The sequence below is a fragment of the Schistocerca nitens genome, chromosome 2, assembly GCF_023898315.1.
Source record: "Schistocerca nitens isolate TAMUIC-IGC-003100 chromosome 2, iqSchNite1.1, whole genome shotgun sequence".
In the NCBI taxonomy this organism is placed as follows: domain Eukaryota; kingdom Metazoa; phylum Arthropoda; class Insecta; order Orthoptera; family Acrididae; genus Schistocerca; species Schistocerca nitens.
Genome location: NC_064615.1, coordinates 158,139,476 through 158,156,425, shown reverse-complemented (window position 1 = coordinate 158,156,425; position 16,950 = coordinate 158,139,476). Strand labels below are relative to the sequence as shown.

Sequence of the window (16,950 nt, the reverse complement as noted above, 5' to 3'; positions counted from 1 at the left end):
TGGGAAGAAGGGGTAGGGGAAGATGGGGAGGTTAAGGAGCCCTGATGAGGTAGAATGGGTGGGGTGGTTATTATAATTGGTATGATGGGTAAATGTCGGGACAGAGACCATTTTCTGGAAGAGGGAGAGGGTTGGAATGTCGTTGGGGGAGGATGTAAAGAGTGTACAGGTGGTAGGTTGGTGGAATGTGTCGGTATTGCCGCGGCAATGTACAAGGAAAGAAATCAGGGGGGAAGACAAGAGGATTAATGGAATCGAGTTTTGGATGAATTAGGTAGTCTGAAGGTGTTCAGTATGAGTGAAGAGTGGTGGGAATATGATAAGATGAAAAGGGTCAATGTGGGCGAAGGAAAACGGATGCAGAAAGCAAGGCTGAGTGCACGACACTAGAGAATTGGAATGGACTGATAGAACGTAGGTGAAATGGATGTCCATCCAGCATTTACGTAGGGATGTATGGGTTGCCTCAATGTTTTGTCAGTGTGGAGGACAGCGGCGGAGCGTAATCCCCAAGTTCGCCCAATTAGTAGTTTTCGTACTTTTAGTCTACTGTGGCCCCTCTGTTGGATCGTTTGTAGATAGGGTTTCCATAGTAAGTTACCGGTCGAGGGGTAGTTCAAAAGATTTTATTGCGTTAGTTAACGGGATAGGACGGATAGGATGGTGACGTGGTAGTCATGGAGGCGGAAGTCACTGGTAGCGGAAATGGCTTTTAGGTAAGAGAGGTGGCATTCTCTTAGGTGTTATCATCGTCGAGATAGTAACTAGGGTTGGAAGGGCGTGTGTATAGGAGAGGAGGCATTCTTACAGGTGTCGATAGGTAATGCGGTCGTGATCAGGGGAAGTGTGGCGTTTTTTAGGAATTACTTATTTTACAGTGAAGTGACAAAAGTCGTACGATACCATCGAAACGGGTCGCCTCCTTGTGCCCAGCATAGTGCAGCAACTCGACGTGGCATGGGCTCAACAAGTCGTTGGAAGTCCCCAGCAGACATATTTAGCCATGCTGCCTCTATAGCAGTCCATAACTGCAAAAGTGTTGCCGGTATACGATTTTGTGCACTAAATGTCCTATCCATTATGTCCCATAAATGTTAGATGGGATTCATGTTGGGTGAACTGGATGGCCAAATTATTCGCCCGATTTGTCCAGAATGTTTCTCAAACCAATCGCGGACAATTGTCGCTTGGTGACATCAAGCACTGTCATCCACAAAATTCCATCGTTGTTTGGGAACATGAAGTCATGAATGACTGCAAATGGTCTCCAAGTAGCCGATCATAACAATTTCCAGTCAATCATCGGTTCACATGGACCAGAGGACTCAGTCCATCCAGTGTAAACACAGCCCACACCATTATGGAGCCACCACCAGCTTGCACGGTGTTTTGTTGACAACTTGGATCCATGGCTTCTTGGGGTCTCGGCACATTCGGACTCTACCATCAGCTCTTGCAAACTAAAATCGGAAATCATATGACCAGGCCACGATTTTCCAGTAGTCTAGAGTCCAACTATATGATCACGAGCCCAGGAGAGGCGCTGGAGGCAATGTCGTGCTGTTAGCAAAGGAGCTCGAGTCGGTAGTCTGCTTCCATAGCCCAATAACACCAAATGTTGCCGCACTGTCCTAACGGATACCGTCGTCGAATGTCACGTTGATTTATGTGGTTGTTTCACGCATTGTTGCTAGTCTGTTAGCACAGACAACTGTACGCAAATGCCGCCGCTCCCGGTCGGTAAGTGAAGGCCATCGGTCACTGCGTTGTCCGTGGTGAGCGTTAGCGTCTGAAATGTGGTATTCTTAGCACGCTCCTGACGCTGTTGATCTCGGAATATTGAACCGCCAAACGGTTTCCGAAATGGTGCGTTCCATGCGCCTGGCTCCAAAACCACTTCGCGTTCAGAGCCATTTAATTCCTGTCGTGCGGCATTAATCACTTCTGAACCCTTTTCACTTGAATCACCTGAGTACAAATGACAGCTCCGCAATGACCTTTTATCCCTTGTGTACGCAATAGTACCGCTATCTGTATATGTGCAAATCGCTAACTAATGACTTAAGTGACCTCAGTGCACATCGTGACATGTGGTTGTTGTATCTATTTTTGTTTTTCGTATGTTGTCCAAGGAAAATAAAAGCTTGTGCGCAACAACTCGACAATTTTACTGGTGCTGCTAGCAGTTGAGAAAATCGGCACTGGCTTAAAGGTCTTCATTTATCTCCGAGTACGTTAAACTGCGAAGTACTACTGTGCATACTGCGGCAAGCAGCCGACAGTGTCTTCCCCCACGGCTCCTCTCCCCTCAGGATGCGTGGCAGGCACGCCTCCTACCGTTCTAGGCAGCCACTGCTCGAATACTCCGCTTATCGTGGTGGAGCAAGAGGTGGGGCAGCGCTATTTGTGCATTCATGGATTGCACGTAATAGGAATTATTCCAAACGAGTGCCGTCAGGTGCCTCAACGTTTACTACCGTCCTATCCAGAAAACTAATACGCTAAAATCCCTTGGACTAAACAATGACAGGGAACTGGCATAGAAACATCATATACCAACGCCCAACAAAAAGTTCACAATGGACTAAAACTAATAAAACCATCAACTGTCCGAACTTGGGGAGTCTACAGCTCCATTATCCTTCACATCTACAAGACTTTTATCTGACCCATCCTTTCCTATGCAAATGTTGCATGGTTACCTTCTCCACCTAAGTTCTATCAGTCCCTCCAAATGCTGGGCTCCACCTTGTTTTCCACATCCGTTTATCTTTCCCCGTGTGGATTATCTATCACCTTATCAAATGCCTACCCATTCTCATGTACATTGAACTCCTCTGTTTATGTTGTGCTGCCCGCAAACTAGATTCCAAGAACACCATTGCTTCCCCTCTGATCAAGAATCCTACTATGCTGCCACCGCTTGACAAATCATTCCCACTGTCCCTAAATCTACACACATTCCATGTCCTATTCCAATGCATATTCAACTGACTCCCTCAAACAACAAATGCGCCCCAATACTTATCCAACCTGCCAACTATATCTCTTCCCTAGGAGTCCCACTCCACATTAGTTCTACCCCCTCCCTCTTTCCTCTCCCATCTTTCTCCACCCATTCCACTGTTGATACCACTACCCTGCCCACTCATCAAACTATTCTTTCCTTTCTGTCTTCCCGCTATCCATCCTAACCCCCCTCCCCCAAGCCATCCATCCACCCACCCATACATAAAAAGAGAACACCCAAAGTTTCCAATCTGCACAATCATTTCCTCAGTGCATGTCCTTCAGTTTTTTAGTAAAAGTGCAGTGCCCATTCTAAATTAACGTGTTTTAAACACCTATTTTTTCTTTTTATCTTTACTTGTTAGTCTTTTTTGGTTTTAATTAAAAACGAAGAAAAACAACCTTGTATTTTGTGTAAATAGCGTCATACAATCACCTTCTTACCAATTTTAAGTTTACTGCCCTGAATCTTGTTGTAATGTATTAGTTAATATTGTACAGTCTTTTGGATGAAGAGCTGGATATTGTACAGCTAGCAGCCCACCCATGCCTACGTGGGGTGGTGGTGGGGGAGGTGGAGGGGGGGGGGGTGAAATAACAATAAAGAAAAATATGAATGTGAGAACAAGTCTCTTCTCCTATGTAGCACCAAATAATTTTAAAAGATGTCACTGGCGCAACTGTAATGCCATTATAATAACCAAGGTGTAACTGAGTCAAATAAGTGGGACACGTTTTATCTTGTTAGCATTGTTACTACAGACATATACAGAATGTATTATAATGTAATATACGATGAAATAAAGGTAACCTTGTATAAAGAATTTGGCAGCCTGTGGTGGATATTAAAAATATTTTATCATCCAAAAATAATCGCTTGTTTCTTTGGTTACACTGACAGATCGCAATCATTGCTTTGTAAGATCTAAGAGCAGTTACTGCTGAATAGTATACAAATTGTTAACTGTAAGTCCAGCGATGAACCGACAAAAAACGATCGAAACGTTCGCATCTCTCTTCAAGATGACAATACCAGCTGTCAAACAGCACGTCAAACAATCGACTGTTTGACGGAGAAAACATGGAATTAATCTCTCTTTGCCATTATACGCCTGATATATCGTCTAACGACGTCTTCTTTTACGTATATCAAACAAAAATTCGTGGGCCAAGATTTTAATTTCATCAAGAAGCTGTTGAATGTTGCCAAAAGTACGTTTTGAGAAAGCAAAGTAAGAGTGGAAAAAAGTTTCCTGAACCCGCTGGAACGCATGAAAACGTGTATAAATGATAACATTGAATATTTTGAGAAGTAATAAAACAGTCTGTACCGAAAATGCTATGACTTCATTATAAGTTTAGAAGGCAGCCCTTGTGCCTCATACAACGAATAGATATGAAATTATTATCAACATGAATGAAACTTTCACTATGCAGAGCTGTGAGCGTCATTAAAATTCCCGGGAGAGTAAGTGTGTGCCAGACCAAGACTCAAACCAATTGAGCATTATGATCACTGTCCGTGAAACGTAAGGTTCCATGTTTGAATGCAGCATGTCATGATTGGACTGAGAGTTCGAGTTTTACGAATGTCTATGATATACGAAGATGTTCAATGTGGATGGCAAGGCTAAGGAATTTGATAAATAATTCGATAAAAACAGTCGAACAACGAATTTGAATAACCATTTCGTAAAAGAGTCACGCAAGTAGATGCGACTGTCAGAACAATGTGTATGCCGTTGAAGAATTTGGAGGGAGCGTTAGAAACTGGTTGGAGTGAATATCCAGTTGGCACAGCAGAAAATCTTTCACAATCTACTGTCGACGTGGTTCGTGAAAGTGAAATCGAAAAACCGCGTGCATGCCTGGGAATGTGCCTGTTATCTGTTACTCCTAGAAAGCTTGAAACATTACAAAACACAGTTTTTATTATATATGTGGTGTCACCGCCAGACACCACACTTGCTAGGTGGTAGCCTTTAAATCGGCCGCGGTCCATTAGTATACGTTGGACCCGCGTGTCGCCACTGTCAGTGATAGCAGACCGAGCGCCACCACACGGCAGGTCTAGAGAGACTTACTAGCACTCACCCCAGTTGTACAGCCGACTTTGCTAGCGAAGCGACACTGACCGATACGCTCTCATTTGCCGAGACGATAGTTAGCATAGCCTTCAGCTACGTCATTTGCTACGACCTAGCAAGGCGCCATAGCAGTTGATAATTAATATTATGAAGCATGTACCGTAACGAGAGATGTTCTACAATTGTGGATTAAAGTTAAGTATTACATCATCTACGAACTTTATTTGCAATTCTCAAGATATTGACCTGTTCCAGAACTCACGCCAGTCAGCGTGTAATTAAACGCGTGCATTTCGGCCTCCTCTAGAAACACAGTGTTGGCTCTTCTGCCAACACTACAATATACATCATGGAGTGTTTCTTAAACTTAATTATGATGGTTCACGTACCTTTATAGGTAACCTTGATGCAGACGGAATGACCCTGTATTACTTGCAACGCCAAACTGCCCAACGCTGATGTTTTGCCACATTTATCATATCCCCTTGGGCTGTGTTCACATGTTGGGTCATTCGATGAACTGCACACGTAACAACGCAGACTTTCACCTGTAACAACAGAGATTTTAGCAACAACTTTTCGAAGTATTAGGCTCAGTAATTACCACTAGTAAATACTTTAGCGACCAAAACTAGTACAGTCTTGATGAACTCTTAAATTAGATTAGAAGAAAAGGTGCCGCACTTGGAGATCGACACACGATTCCTCATCCAGATTCGAAACAAAAGTTTATATAGCAAAATGAAATTGGGTGAATTTTGAAAACACATGTATGAAAACGAGGAGCTGGCAACACTATCACATCGTGCAGTGCATCATAATGTACAGAGAAACATGTATCACCACGCACCACTGAACCAGCTGTCGAAACTCGCTGCGTAGACTGTTGCGACATCAAACTCACATCCACCTTGGAGCTATGGTTCGAACCCTCATTGGGGCTCTGTTTTCATTTTTTAGTCGTCCGTCCCCTAGTTCTCGTCGTTTGTAAGCAGAACATCATTTTGTCACACGATAATTACCTAGCACATGAGTGGGACCCATTCAACTGAATGTATCTGTCTGCTAACAGCGCAGCACCCAACTATAACTGGTCCTGCCAAGTTAATGTAGTGCGGCTTCCCCGTGGAGTACTCAAACGATGAAGACGCCGATATGCGTTGGCGCTGGGTGCATCCAATAACCAAGCTGCCGCTGCTGCTCATGCGTATACTGCACGTTACCCTCAAAGGCACCATCCTGACAAGAATGTTTTTCGTCGTCGGGGCAACACCTTCGGGAAACCGGTAACTTTCGTCCACAAGTAATACACAAACAGAGCGCGCTATTCTTGAAACTGTTCGCTAGTACCTCGGCGAAGTATCCGTGATATTGCAAGGCAGCTCCAGATATCTCAAAAATTGGTTATTTGTTTCACGACGAAGAACTGCATCGAGGTCATTGCACATCGACTCATCACTAGTAGCCAGACAGCATTCGACGAGTACAGACTTGTGAGTGGCTTTTGCACCAAGCGAAAGGTAACGAACATTTTATAAACAACGTGATGTGGACTGTTGAATGTAGGTGAAGGTATTTTCAACCTTCACAACAGCCGGTATTGGTCAGAACAGAACCCACAAGTCACTTATGTACCTGGTTTTTAGGCACACTTTGACATAAACTTGTGAGCTGGAATCAAGGGAGGAGTGCTTTTGGACACTTAACTACTGCCAGACAAGTCTAATGGGACCCTATATCGTACGTTTCTTTGCAATACTTTGCCTGATGCATTAGAAAACGTTCCACTTGGTGTTCGGCGACAGCTATGGATCCTGCATGACATAAACTTGTGAGCTGGAATCATGGGAGGAGTGCTTTTGGACACTTAACTACTGCCAGACAAGTCTAATGGGACCCTATATCGTACGTTTCTTTGCAATACTTTGCCTGATGCATTAGAAAACGTTCCACTTGGTGTTCGGCGACAGCTATGGATCCTGCATGATGACGTACCGTCACACTTTGGAATGAATGCGCGTAACTATTTAAATGAAGTGTTTCCAGGGAAATGGATTGGTCGTGGAGTTCCAGTTTTCTAGGCTCCACGTTCCCCCGGTCTTAACCCACAAGTTTTTTTATCTGTTGGGACACTTAAACGAACAAGTTTGCAGTACTCCACCCATGGATGTACACGACCTAATAGCTCGCGTGCATGCCACTTCAGCAATGGTGGGTGTATCAGGTGTTTTGCCTAGAGTCCAACAAAGTATGATCCTGTGAGTGGCGATGTGTCTACAAAGGCTACGTGGTCGCTTTGAACATCTTCTCTAAAGCGAACGCTGCTCGTATGTTTACTTACCGGCTCTGTCAAGATAAGCCTCATCGTCAACGTACAGAATGGAATTATTGTGCGTAGCATAAGTGCAATCTAGTACAACCTACCTATTGTGTTTTCTGTACCTCATTGGAAACAGACGATGTTACTCCACTCACTATTATTTTCTGTTGACTTTATGTCATGGACGAAACAAGTACGGTCCCGCACAGTGGTGGTTTAAATTGGATACAATTGATGCTTTAACTGAAAAAAAAGTTTAACGAGATCATCAGCGCGTCTTCATATCCTTTCCCCACAGCTTTGCCTCATCTCACTGAGTTAAAGGGACAACTTCAGCAGAGGGCAGAGTTCATGCAACCTGGTTTTGGCCACGCGTCCCGCAGCCGGCCGAAGTGGCCGCGCGGTTCTGGCGCTGCAGTCTGGAACCGCGAGACCGCTACGGTCGCAGGTTCGAATCCTGCCTCGGGCATGGATGTGTATGATGTCCTTAGGTTAGTTAGGTTTAAGTAGTTCTAAGTTCTAGGGGACTAATGACCTCAGCAGTTGAGTCCCATAGTGCTCAGAGCCATTTGAATCAAAACGCGTCCCGCAGTTAGTGCGTTGCCAGAGTCTCGTGTCTTAATGTGCATTTTTCTTAAACCTACTAGCGATATTAGGTACTGCTAGGTACACTTTTGTCTTCAGTTTGGGTGAGGAATCACATGCCGACCACCGAGTGCGTTTTTCCTTCACCTTATAGGATTGTTCCATAGATCCATATTGATGCTATTCCGGGCCGTTGAACATCTCAGGAAAAGAGAGTACATAATACATATTTACGAAAAAGGAGAGATGTGGTAATGTTACTTTCACAGATCCAAAGTGAAAGAGGAGATGAGGAATAATTCAAATAATTTGAAACATATTTCATTTAAGAACATTGGTGGCTATTCCAAAATTTTACCGATGTGCTGCAATGTGGTGCCCTATAGCCTTCTTATTTGCGACGATGGTATTGTTGTTGTGGTCTTCAGTCCTGAGACTGGTTTGAAGCAGCTCTCCATGCTACTCTATCCTGTGCAAGCTTCTTCATCTCCCAGTACCTACTGCAACCTACATCCTTCTGAATCTGCTTAGTGTATTCATCTCTTGGTCTCCCTCTACGATTTTTTTTACCCTCCACGCTGCCCTCCAATGCTAAATTTGTGATCCCTTGATGCCTCAAAACATGTCCTACCAACCGATCCCTTCTTCTAGTCAAGTTGTGCCACAAACTTCTCTTCTCCCCAATCCTATTCAATACCTCCTCATTAGTTACGTGATCTACCCACCTTATCTTCAGCATTCTTCTGTAGCACCACATTTCAAAAGCTTCTATTCTCTTCTTGTCCAAACTGGTTATCGTCCATGTTTCACTTCCATACATGGCTACACTCCATACAAATACTTTCAGAAACGACTTCCTGACACTTAAATCTATACTCGATGTTAACAAATTTCTCTTCTTCGACGATGGTAATCGCAACTAAATTGAATATAGAAATTGGGTATACATAAACTGAACAGTTCAAATATATTTAAATTCTATAACTAATTGTTCAATATTGTCATGGATAAAACAGTTTAAATATACTTAAATTCTATAATTAATTGTTATGGATAAAATAACACGAAAAAAATTAAGACAACAATGGGAATCGAAAATTAGCATACAAATAGACAGCCAGTGCAATTAACCACTTTTATTTTTAAAATTTTTATCTATTTTTTTTTTCTTTTTATACTGAAAATAAGCTTTATTCACAAACATCTACGACTTTACAATCCATGAAGACCAACAGTTCTTGTTTCACGTGCATTATACACACTAAGGTGACAAAAGTCATGGTATACCTCATAATATCGCGTCGTACCTTCTTTTCCCCGACATAGTGCAGCAGCCTGAAATGGCTTGGATTCAACAAGTCCCCCTGCAGAAATCTGAGGCATATTGCCTCCGTAGCTGTCGATAATGTTCCATAAATGTTCGATGGGGTTCACTTCAGGCGATCTGGATGACCAAATCATAAGCTCGAATTGTCCAGAATGTTCTTCAAACCAATCGCGAACAACTAAGGCCTCGTGACAGGGCGCATTGTCACCCATTAAAATTCCATCAATGTTGCGGAACATGTAGTCCATGAAAAGATGCAAATGGTCTTCAAGTAGCCGAATATAACGATCTACAGTCAATGACCGGTTCAGTTGGACCAGAAGACCCGGGCCGTTCCATGTAAACACATCCCCACCATATGAAGCCACCACCAGCTAGCCCAGTGCCTTGCATCGCTTCTTGTAATCTGCCGTACACTCGAACCCTAACGTCACCTCTTACCAACTGAAATCAGGACTCATCTGACCAGGCTACGGTTTCCCAGGCGTGTATGGTCCAGCCGCTACGATCACGAGCGCAGGAGCGGCGCTGCAGGCGATGCTGCAATAGCCCATTAACGCCTAATTTCGCCGTACAGTCCTAACGGATATGTTCGCTCTATGTCGCACATTGATTTATGCGGTTATATCGCGCAGTATTGCTTGTCTGCGACCACTTACAATTCTACGCAAAGGCCTCACCTCTGGGCCACTGGGTTGTCCATGGTGGGAGATAATGCCCGAAACCTGGTTTTCTCAGCGCACTCTTGACACTGTGGATCTCGGAATACTGAATTCCATAACTACTCGTATTTCCGAAATGGAACGTCCCACGCGTATAGCTCCAACTACCATTTCGCGTCCAAAGTCTTTCAATTCCCGTCGTGCGGCCACGATCATAGCGGATACCTTTTCATATGAATCACCCTGAGTACAAGTGACAGCTCCGTCAATACATCGCCCTTTTGTACCTTGTGTATACGATTCTACAAAAGATGCTCAAATGTGTGTGAATTCTTAAGAGACCAAACTGCTGAGATCATCAGTCTCTAGACTTACACACTTCTTATACTAACTTATGCTAAGAACGACACACACACCCATGCCCGTGAGAGGACTTGAACTGGAGACAGGGGCCGCGCAATCCGTGACGTGGCGCCTCAAACCGCGCGGCACGTTACTACAGCCATCTGTGTATGCGCATAGCACTACCCCATGACTTTTGTCACCCCCGAGTATTCAATATACAGAAGATCAATACATATTACAACATCAGTAAGTTCCATTACAGTTTGTTTCTTCCGAGTATCCACATCAAAATATTGGTTTCAATGCTGTTTAAACCAGGGGTATCCAAACTACGGGCCGCGGGCCGAAACCGGCCCTCGACGGCCGGCAAAGCCGCCCGCGTTTGCTGGCCGGACATCCCCGGTATCCGACCCACCAAATATTTGAGGTGGTACCTATACTGGCAACAATTGAGTTTCGAGGTCTATCGCGACGAATACACCGCGACATTGTTGGAGCTCTTTACAAAGGGGAAGGTCATGGTTGAACTTGTGGCTATCCACAATAAACAGACACACCATTCTCCGTGCGATAGTGAAAACTAATAAGAACGGTTAACAGACTAGTTTGGCGAAAACATTTTAAGAAAAAATTTTTTTTGCATTTTATTCTACTCACGAATCTGGTGCAAGTCTTTCAAATGGACGCCACTTCGTCGACTAGCCTTAGTAATTAATCATTATGGTAGACGCTTCTTAACCGAGGTTTCATGTACATAATGATATTGGATATTTTAATTGTAACTGATGTATAAAAATAACTGTAATTAATTTATGTCTTGAAAACTCACAATGCTAAGAGTATTCACGTAAGGAAATTTAACATCTTAGTGATAATTAGTGACTTTTATGTAGCTGTAACTTTCCTTTCATAATTACCTCCAGTTGTGGATCAACTTAACTGATAGAGAAAATCATCAGCGACTTCAAATGCTCATCACCTAATTTTGATGTGTAAATGCTTTTTGCATGTTTCATTTTGGAGAAAGTTTTTTCACACAAATAAGTAGTGCCAAAAGCGGAAAAAAATCCACGGGCAAATTTATGTAAATTTGGAAACTGTGTGGACGGAAGACACTTATAAAATTCCAGTAAAGTTGACTTTGAATGTTTTCCTTTAAAAAAGTCGCGACATTGCAAATCAATAATTTCAAACTGAAGTTATGCGGGTAGCGCTTCTATATCGACGTCAAAGGGATTTTGAAATATCTTGATATCGTTTGGATTTTAATCGATATCTCTAAAACGTGATTCAAAATTAATTTTTAAAGCGCCCAAAGCTTCAATTGCAAAAGTTACAGGAAACGGAATCTCAGCTTGGTGACTGAATGTTTGGCATGTATCAAAATGCGTGAAGCATACTTTGTTCAATTGAGACTGAAACAAAGCAATCTTTTGTCGAAATGACTTAACATGCGTTTATAAATCAGGCAGAAGCTGGGTTTCACCTTGCAATTTTAAATTAAGGTCATTCATATGTTTAGTTAAGTCTGTATAAAGTGCTAGCTTCCATAACCACTCACCGTTCCGTAACTCAGCCAGAGGGCGATTCCTTTCGTTCAAAAGAATTTCAATTACTCTTCGGAGTTCAAACAAAACGGGTCATAAATTTACTGCAGTATAATATGGCAAGTCGCTTTCCTCAATATCTTCAAGAAACTCGCTGAACTGGCGATGATTGAGTGCATGGGATCTGATATAATTAACAACTGAAATAAATGGCTTTAAAACTTCTGACATATCTAAATGTTTTCCACACAAAGACTGTTGGTGAATAATACAATGCACTACTAATGGTTTTGAGCCACCGTCATTTTCTACGAGCTTAGAAAGGAGAGCAACAACACCTTTATTTTTCCCACATATGTTTTTGCCACCATCAGTTGTAATACATTTTAATTTCTTCCACTGAAGATTGTTTTTCTGAACTGCCGTTTCAACTCCTTTAAAAATATCTTCGCCAGTGGTCGTCCCGTGAATACTGTGAACATCAAGGAGCTCTTCATACACTTCAGAATTTTTGTCAGTCCCTCGAATAAAAAGTAGTACTTGAGCAGTATCTGATACTTCTGTTGACTCATCCACGGCCAAAGAGAACCAGTCTGTCTTGATTTTTGTCACGCATTTGTGCTGACATATTTTGTGCAATGTCATCTATTCTTCGAGCCGCATTGTTTGCCGACAAACTTATGTTTTTAAATAAATTAACTTTTCCTGGACGCATTTCTTCTGCTGTTGCAATAATGCAGTTCTTAATTAATCCACCGTCGGTAAATGGCTTACACTGTTTCGCTACTAAATGAGCCACACGAAAACAAGCGCGAGTTGCTGCATGTTGTTCAGCATTTACTTTCTTAAATAGCAACTGCTGGGTTTTTAGCTGGCGTTCCGGAGACTCATAGATTTCTAATGGTTCGCATCCTGTAAACTTGGAGTAATTCTGAGAGTGCTTAGTCTCATAATGAGGTTTTATATTGTATTCTTTGAAGACCGATATTGCTTTTTTTGCAAATAATACACACTGGTTTGTTGCTTGACTCCACCACGAAATATTGACATCCCCACTGCTCTTTAAAAATTCTACATTCACTATCAACCTTTCGTTTCTTTTCCATATTTGTACAGAACTTCACAAAAGATTATAACCTGAAAATAAAATTGTGCTATTTAATACTAATAAAACTAGGGATTAGTCTGCCTAAACAAAATGCAATGAATTTATTTTTAAGGTACTTTAATTACTAAATTAAATACTCACAATTACATTGTAGTTCCTCTAAAAAATACACTGAAAAAATACTCAAGTCGTGCTATACCTATTTCGATTTTCAGATTTTCCTTGTCTCTTCGAATTCAAACTTTGAATTGTCCCACACTTCGTCGTCTCACCTACTAGTACAGCGCATAAAACACTAAAACCCTCGTGAGGCACTCGCAACACAGACACAATCACGCAACAGAACTATCAAATATATGCTCTGGCTCTGCTACTCGCTGCAAGACTACATAACTAAACTTATTGTTGCGCCGCTTGAAATAACAGTGCGTTGACATACTCTACATCTGTTACGTCTTGCAGTAATAGTGTTGCTAACAATGATTTTGAGATTTCGTTAACTTTGCAGGACGCTTTTGTGAAGAATGTGCAGTGACATACTTTTTTGTCGGTGAAATTCACTAGAATAAGGTACACCAGAATTTCGGTCAAGTACGTCCACCAATCAAAATTATGTCATTAAATAAAAATTGTAGTTCGTTTCAGTGCTAGCTATTCCAACAACCTTAGATTTTTGCGATTTCATCTTCTCTGTAGCCTTACATTACGGTGATCATGGAGTGCTAGGATGCTTTAATCCCACTAGGTAGATCTTGGCCCTCATGACTTCGTGGAGGAGTCAATGCGGCCCGCGGACTAAAGAGTTTGGAGACCCCTGGTCTAAACGATAGTGGTCTCATTGCATCTCCAATTGAGTTTCGGGCTGAGAGTCTTTTCCGTGAGTAGCAATACTGACGTCTTTGGAGTCTTTGTTTTCGTTCTTCTTCCGCACTGTACTGACTTTTGGCTGTATTCCGTTTCTACCTCGTTTGCTAGTCATGAATATCTCGGCAGATGGAGGCATCAGATGATCTTCACCGATGTCGGTATCAGTCTGACATTGAGTCGTTTTTTATGTCTGCGTCGCAGTGTGCACTTGTCTCGTGATTGAGAATGTCGACGTGATACAATGTATCTAATGAAAAGTTTTATATAACTGAGATAACACGGCTTTTGAGAATAAAGTAAAGTCGAAACGCGTAAGTTTTTGGAAAAATAAAAATGTGATTAATACTAAAGAAAAGTTATCAAAAGTGCATCCAAATGGCCTCATCGTGTCACGGCAATTTCATGTAAATTGCAGATGTATTTTCTTTTATAGGTGACTGGCTTCCGCTTTTCCTATCGTTTCCTTCTTGTTTGACATCACTAACTCCTTCGTCGAGTTTATTTTGTGTTTGGGACGGAAACTCTTCTATTTGTGCTCAATAACTGCTTTCCTGGGTTTGCTTATACAGAGTTCGTACTTGCTGTACTGCTTGGTTTATTTTTCGCAACTTCCTGCTGTGTGTATGGGGTCATTTTGAAACATTAGTTTCAGGTAGCGGTTTCGGTCTCTATTTTCCGCAAGATCTGTTCTACACTGGGTACGTCTTCGCCCGTGCTGATCCGTGACTCGATCGACACCTCTTGTTTTTTTAGCAGCTGCCGTGACGGCTATCGCGCCGTTACGAGAACTGCTGCTCTTAACACTGAGGTGACAAAAGACATGGGATATGTACATATACAAATGGCAACAGTATCGCGTACACAAGGTATAAAAGGACAGTGTATTGGCGGACCTGTCATTTATACTTAGGTGATGCACGTAGAAAGGATTCCGACGTGATTATGACCGCACGACGAGAGGTAAGACTTTTGAACGCGGAAAAGCAGTTGGAGCTAGAAGCATGCGACATTCCATTTCGGAAAAGATTAAGGAATTCAATATTCCGATTCCACAGTGTCAAGAGTGTGCCAAAATAAAAAAAAATAAAAGAATAAAAATATCAGGCATTACCCCTCACCACGGAAAATGCAGTGACTGACGGCCTTGATGACCGAGAGCAGCCCCCTTTACGTAGAGTTGTCAGTGCTCAGACAAGCAACACTGGGTGAAATAAGCGCAGAAATTAATGTGGGACGTATAGCGAACATATCCTTTAGGATTGTACCGCGAAAACTGGCTTCAATGGGCTACGGCAGTAGACGATCGACGTTTCTTTGCTAACAGCACATCGCCTGCAGCGCCTTTCCTGGGCTCGTGACTATATCGGTTGGACCCTAGACTACACGGTCAGATGAATCCCGATGTCAATTGTTAAGGGCTGATGGTTTGGTTCGAATGTGCTGCAGACCAAACGAAGCGATGGGCCCAGGTTGTCAACAAGGCACTGTGCAAGCTGATGGTATTTCCATAATGGTGTGGGTTGGGTGTAAATCGAATGAACTGGGTGCTCTGATCCAACTGAACCGACCGTTGACTGGAAATGGCTATGTTCGGCTACTTTTGGAGACCATTTGCAGCCATCCATGGATTTCGTGTTCCCAAACAATGGAATTTTTATGCATGGCAATGCCCCATACCACTGTGCCAGTCGTTCGCGATTGGTTCCAAGAACATTCTGGACAATTTGAGCAAATGATTTGGCCACCCAGATTGCTCGTCATGAATCCCATGAAACTTAATCGGGGGGTCAAATCGTGCACAAAGTCCTGCACTGGCAAGACTTCCGTAATCATTGTCGGATACAGAGGCATCATGACTCTCAATTTCTGTAAGTTTTGTTGAGACCATACCACGTCGAGTTGCCACACTACACCGAACAAAAGGAGTTATGGCACGATATTATGAAGTATCCCACAACTTTTGTCATCTGAGCGTGTTTTGCAGGATGAATTGTATGAAATTTGCTTGAAAACCACATAGAGCCTGTATTTATCCATTTCGAGACCACTGGAAGCTGTTTTGGATGCCAACGTGTTTCCTACAACATAACAGGGATTATAATGTGTTGTGCTGGCGGTATTTCCATTTTTTTTTTCCACACCTGTACATCTGTGTGTGTTCCCACCACACACAACACGGCATAGTTTTGTCCACACTGCTAGGCGTACTCTTTGGTATGGTTGTACAATGTTTCAGTTTTTATGAAGAAGTATCGCCATTATTTATATTAATCTATGAAATAAACTGCAGCTTACGTCCTCAATTTGTTGTGCGTATGTTGATAATAGTTTGCTCCTAATTTTTTCATCCGTAGTATCCTTTCAACTAGCAAAGCATCTGGCAGTTCGGCGAATATTACAGTGACCTTCCCCCTACCTGATAGGAGATTTCTATGCAGTGTCTCTTTCATCTATGCTTTCACCTTCGTGACTCTTGTTGACGTGGTCTAGCGATGAGTGTGTTTGGTTACTAGTCCAAAGTTTCGAGATCCGACGTCAGTCAGAGCTGAAATGCTGTATAAATTCACAAACTGTGACGACAGAAGCCTTCCATTGCAAGTAGTCACCCTTGCAGTGGCCTTTCCTATAAAAGCCAAGAATTATGTAGAGGTTCAAAGCACATTCTGCGAAATAGGATGATAAATCACCGCTAAAAGGACAGAGACTGTGTAATGACCAGTAGCATTGGACTGTAGAAACCACTGCGTTAGATTGGCGAGAATTGACTCACGGGGGATACAGTATTGTTGTCTCAGAGTTCGTTGTTCGGAGAGCTGTAACAACGACAGACAGTTTGAACAAAACACGTAGAGAAAGAGCGGGAAATGTATACGGAGCTGAATCATCAGAATAGAAGCCCCTGCATAAGATAGAAGTTTTGAGTTTTTGTTGCATATTGGGTGGGGTGTAGATAGTTCCTTCAGGGAAAGTTCTCCATAAACAGCCTGTCGAAAGAGTCCTATCGGTCGGCTTGAGCGGGTAGAATTAGTGCTGGTATCTGGCAGACAGGATTGTGTGACCAGTTGAGTTTAGCGTAGCTTACAGGAATTCTGT

The 16,950-nt window shown here is 42.6% G+C and overlaps 1 protein-coding gene across 1 annotated transcript in view; it reads right to left on the bottom strand.

Moving 5' to 3' along the window:
* The window catches only part of LOC126234305 (uncharacterized), a 39,162-nt gene that overhangs the window by 5,009 nt on the left and 17,203 nt on the right, over positions 1-16,950 (bottom strand). Inside the window, exon 2 of the mRNA XM_049942989.1 lies at positions 5,486-5,644. Coding sequence (XP_049798946.1) covers positions 5,486-5,644 — 159 coding nt within the window. The remainder of the gene's footprint in view (positions 1-5,485; positions 5,645-16,950) is intronic.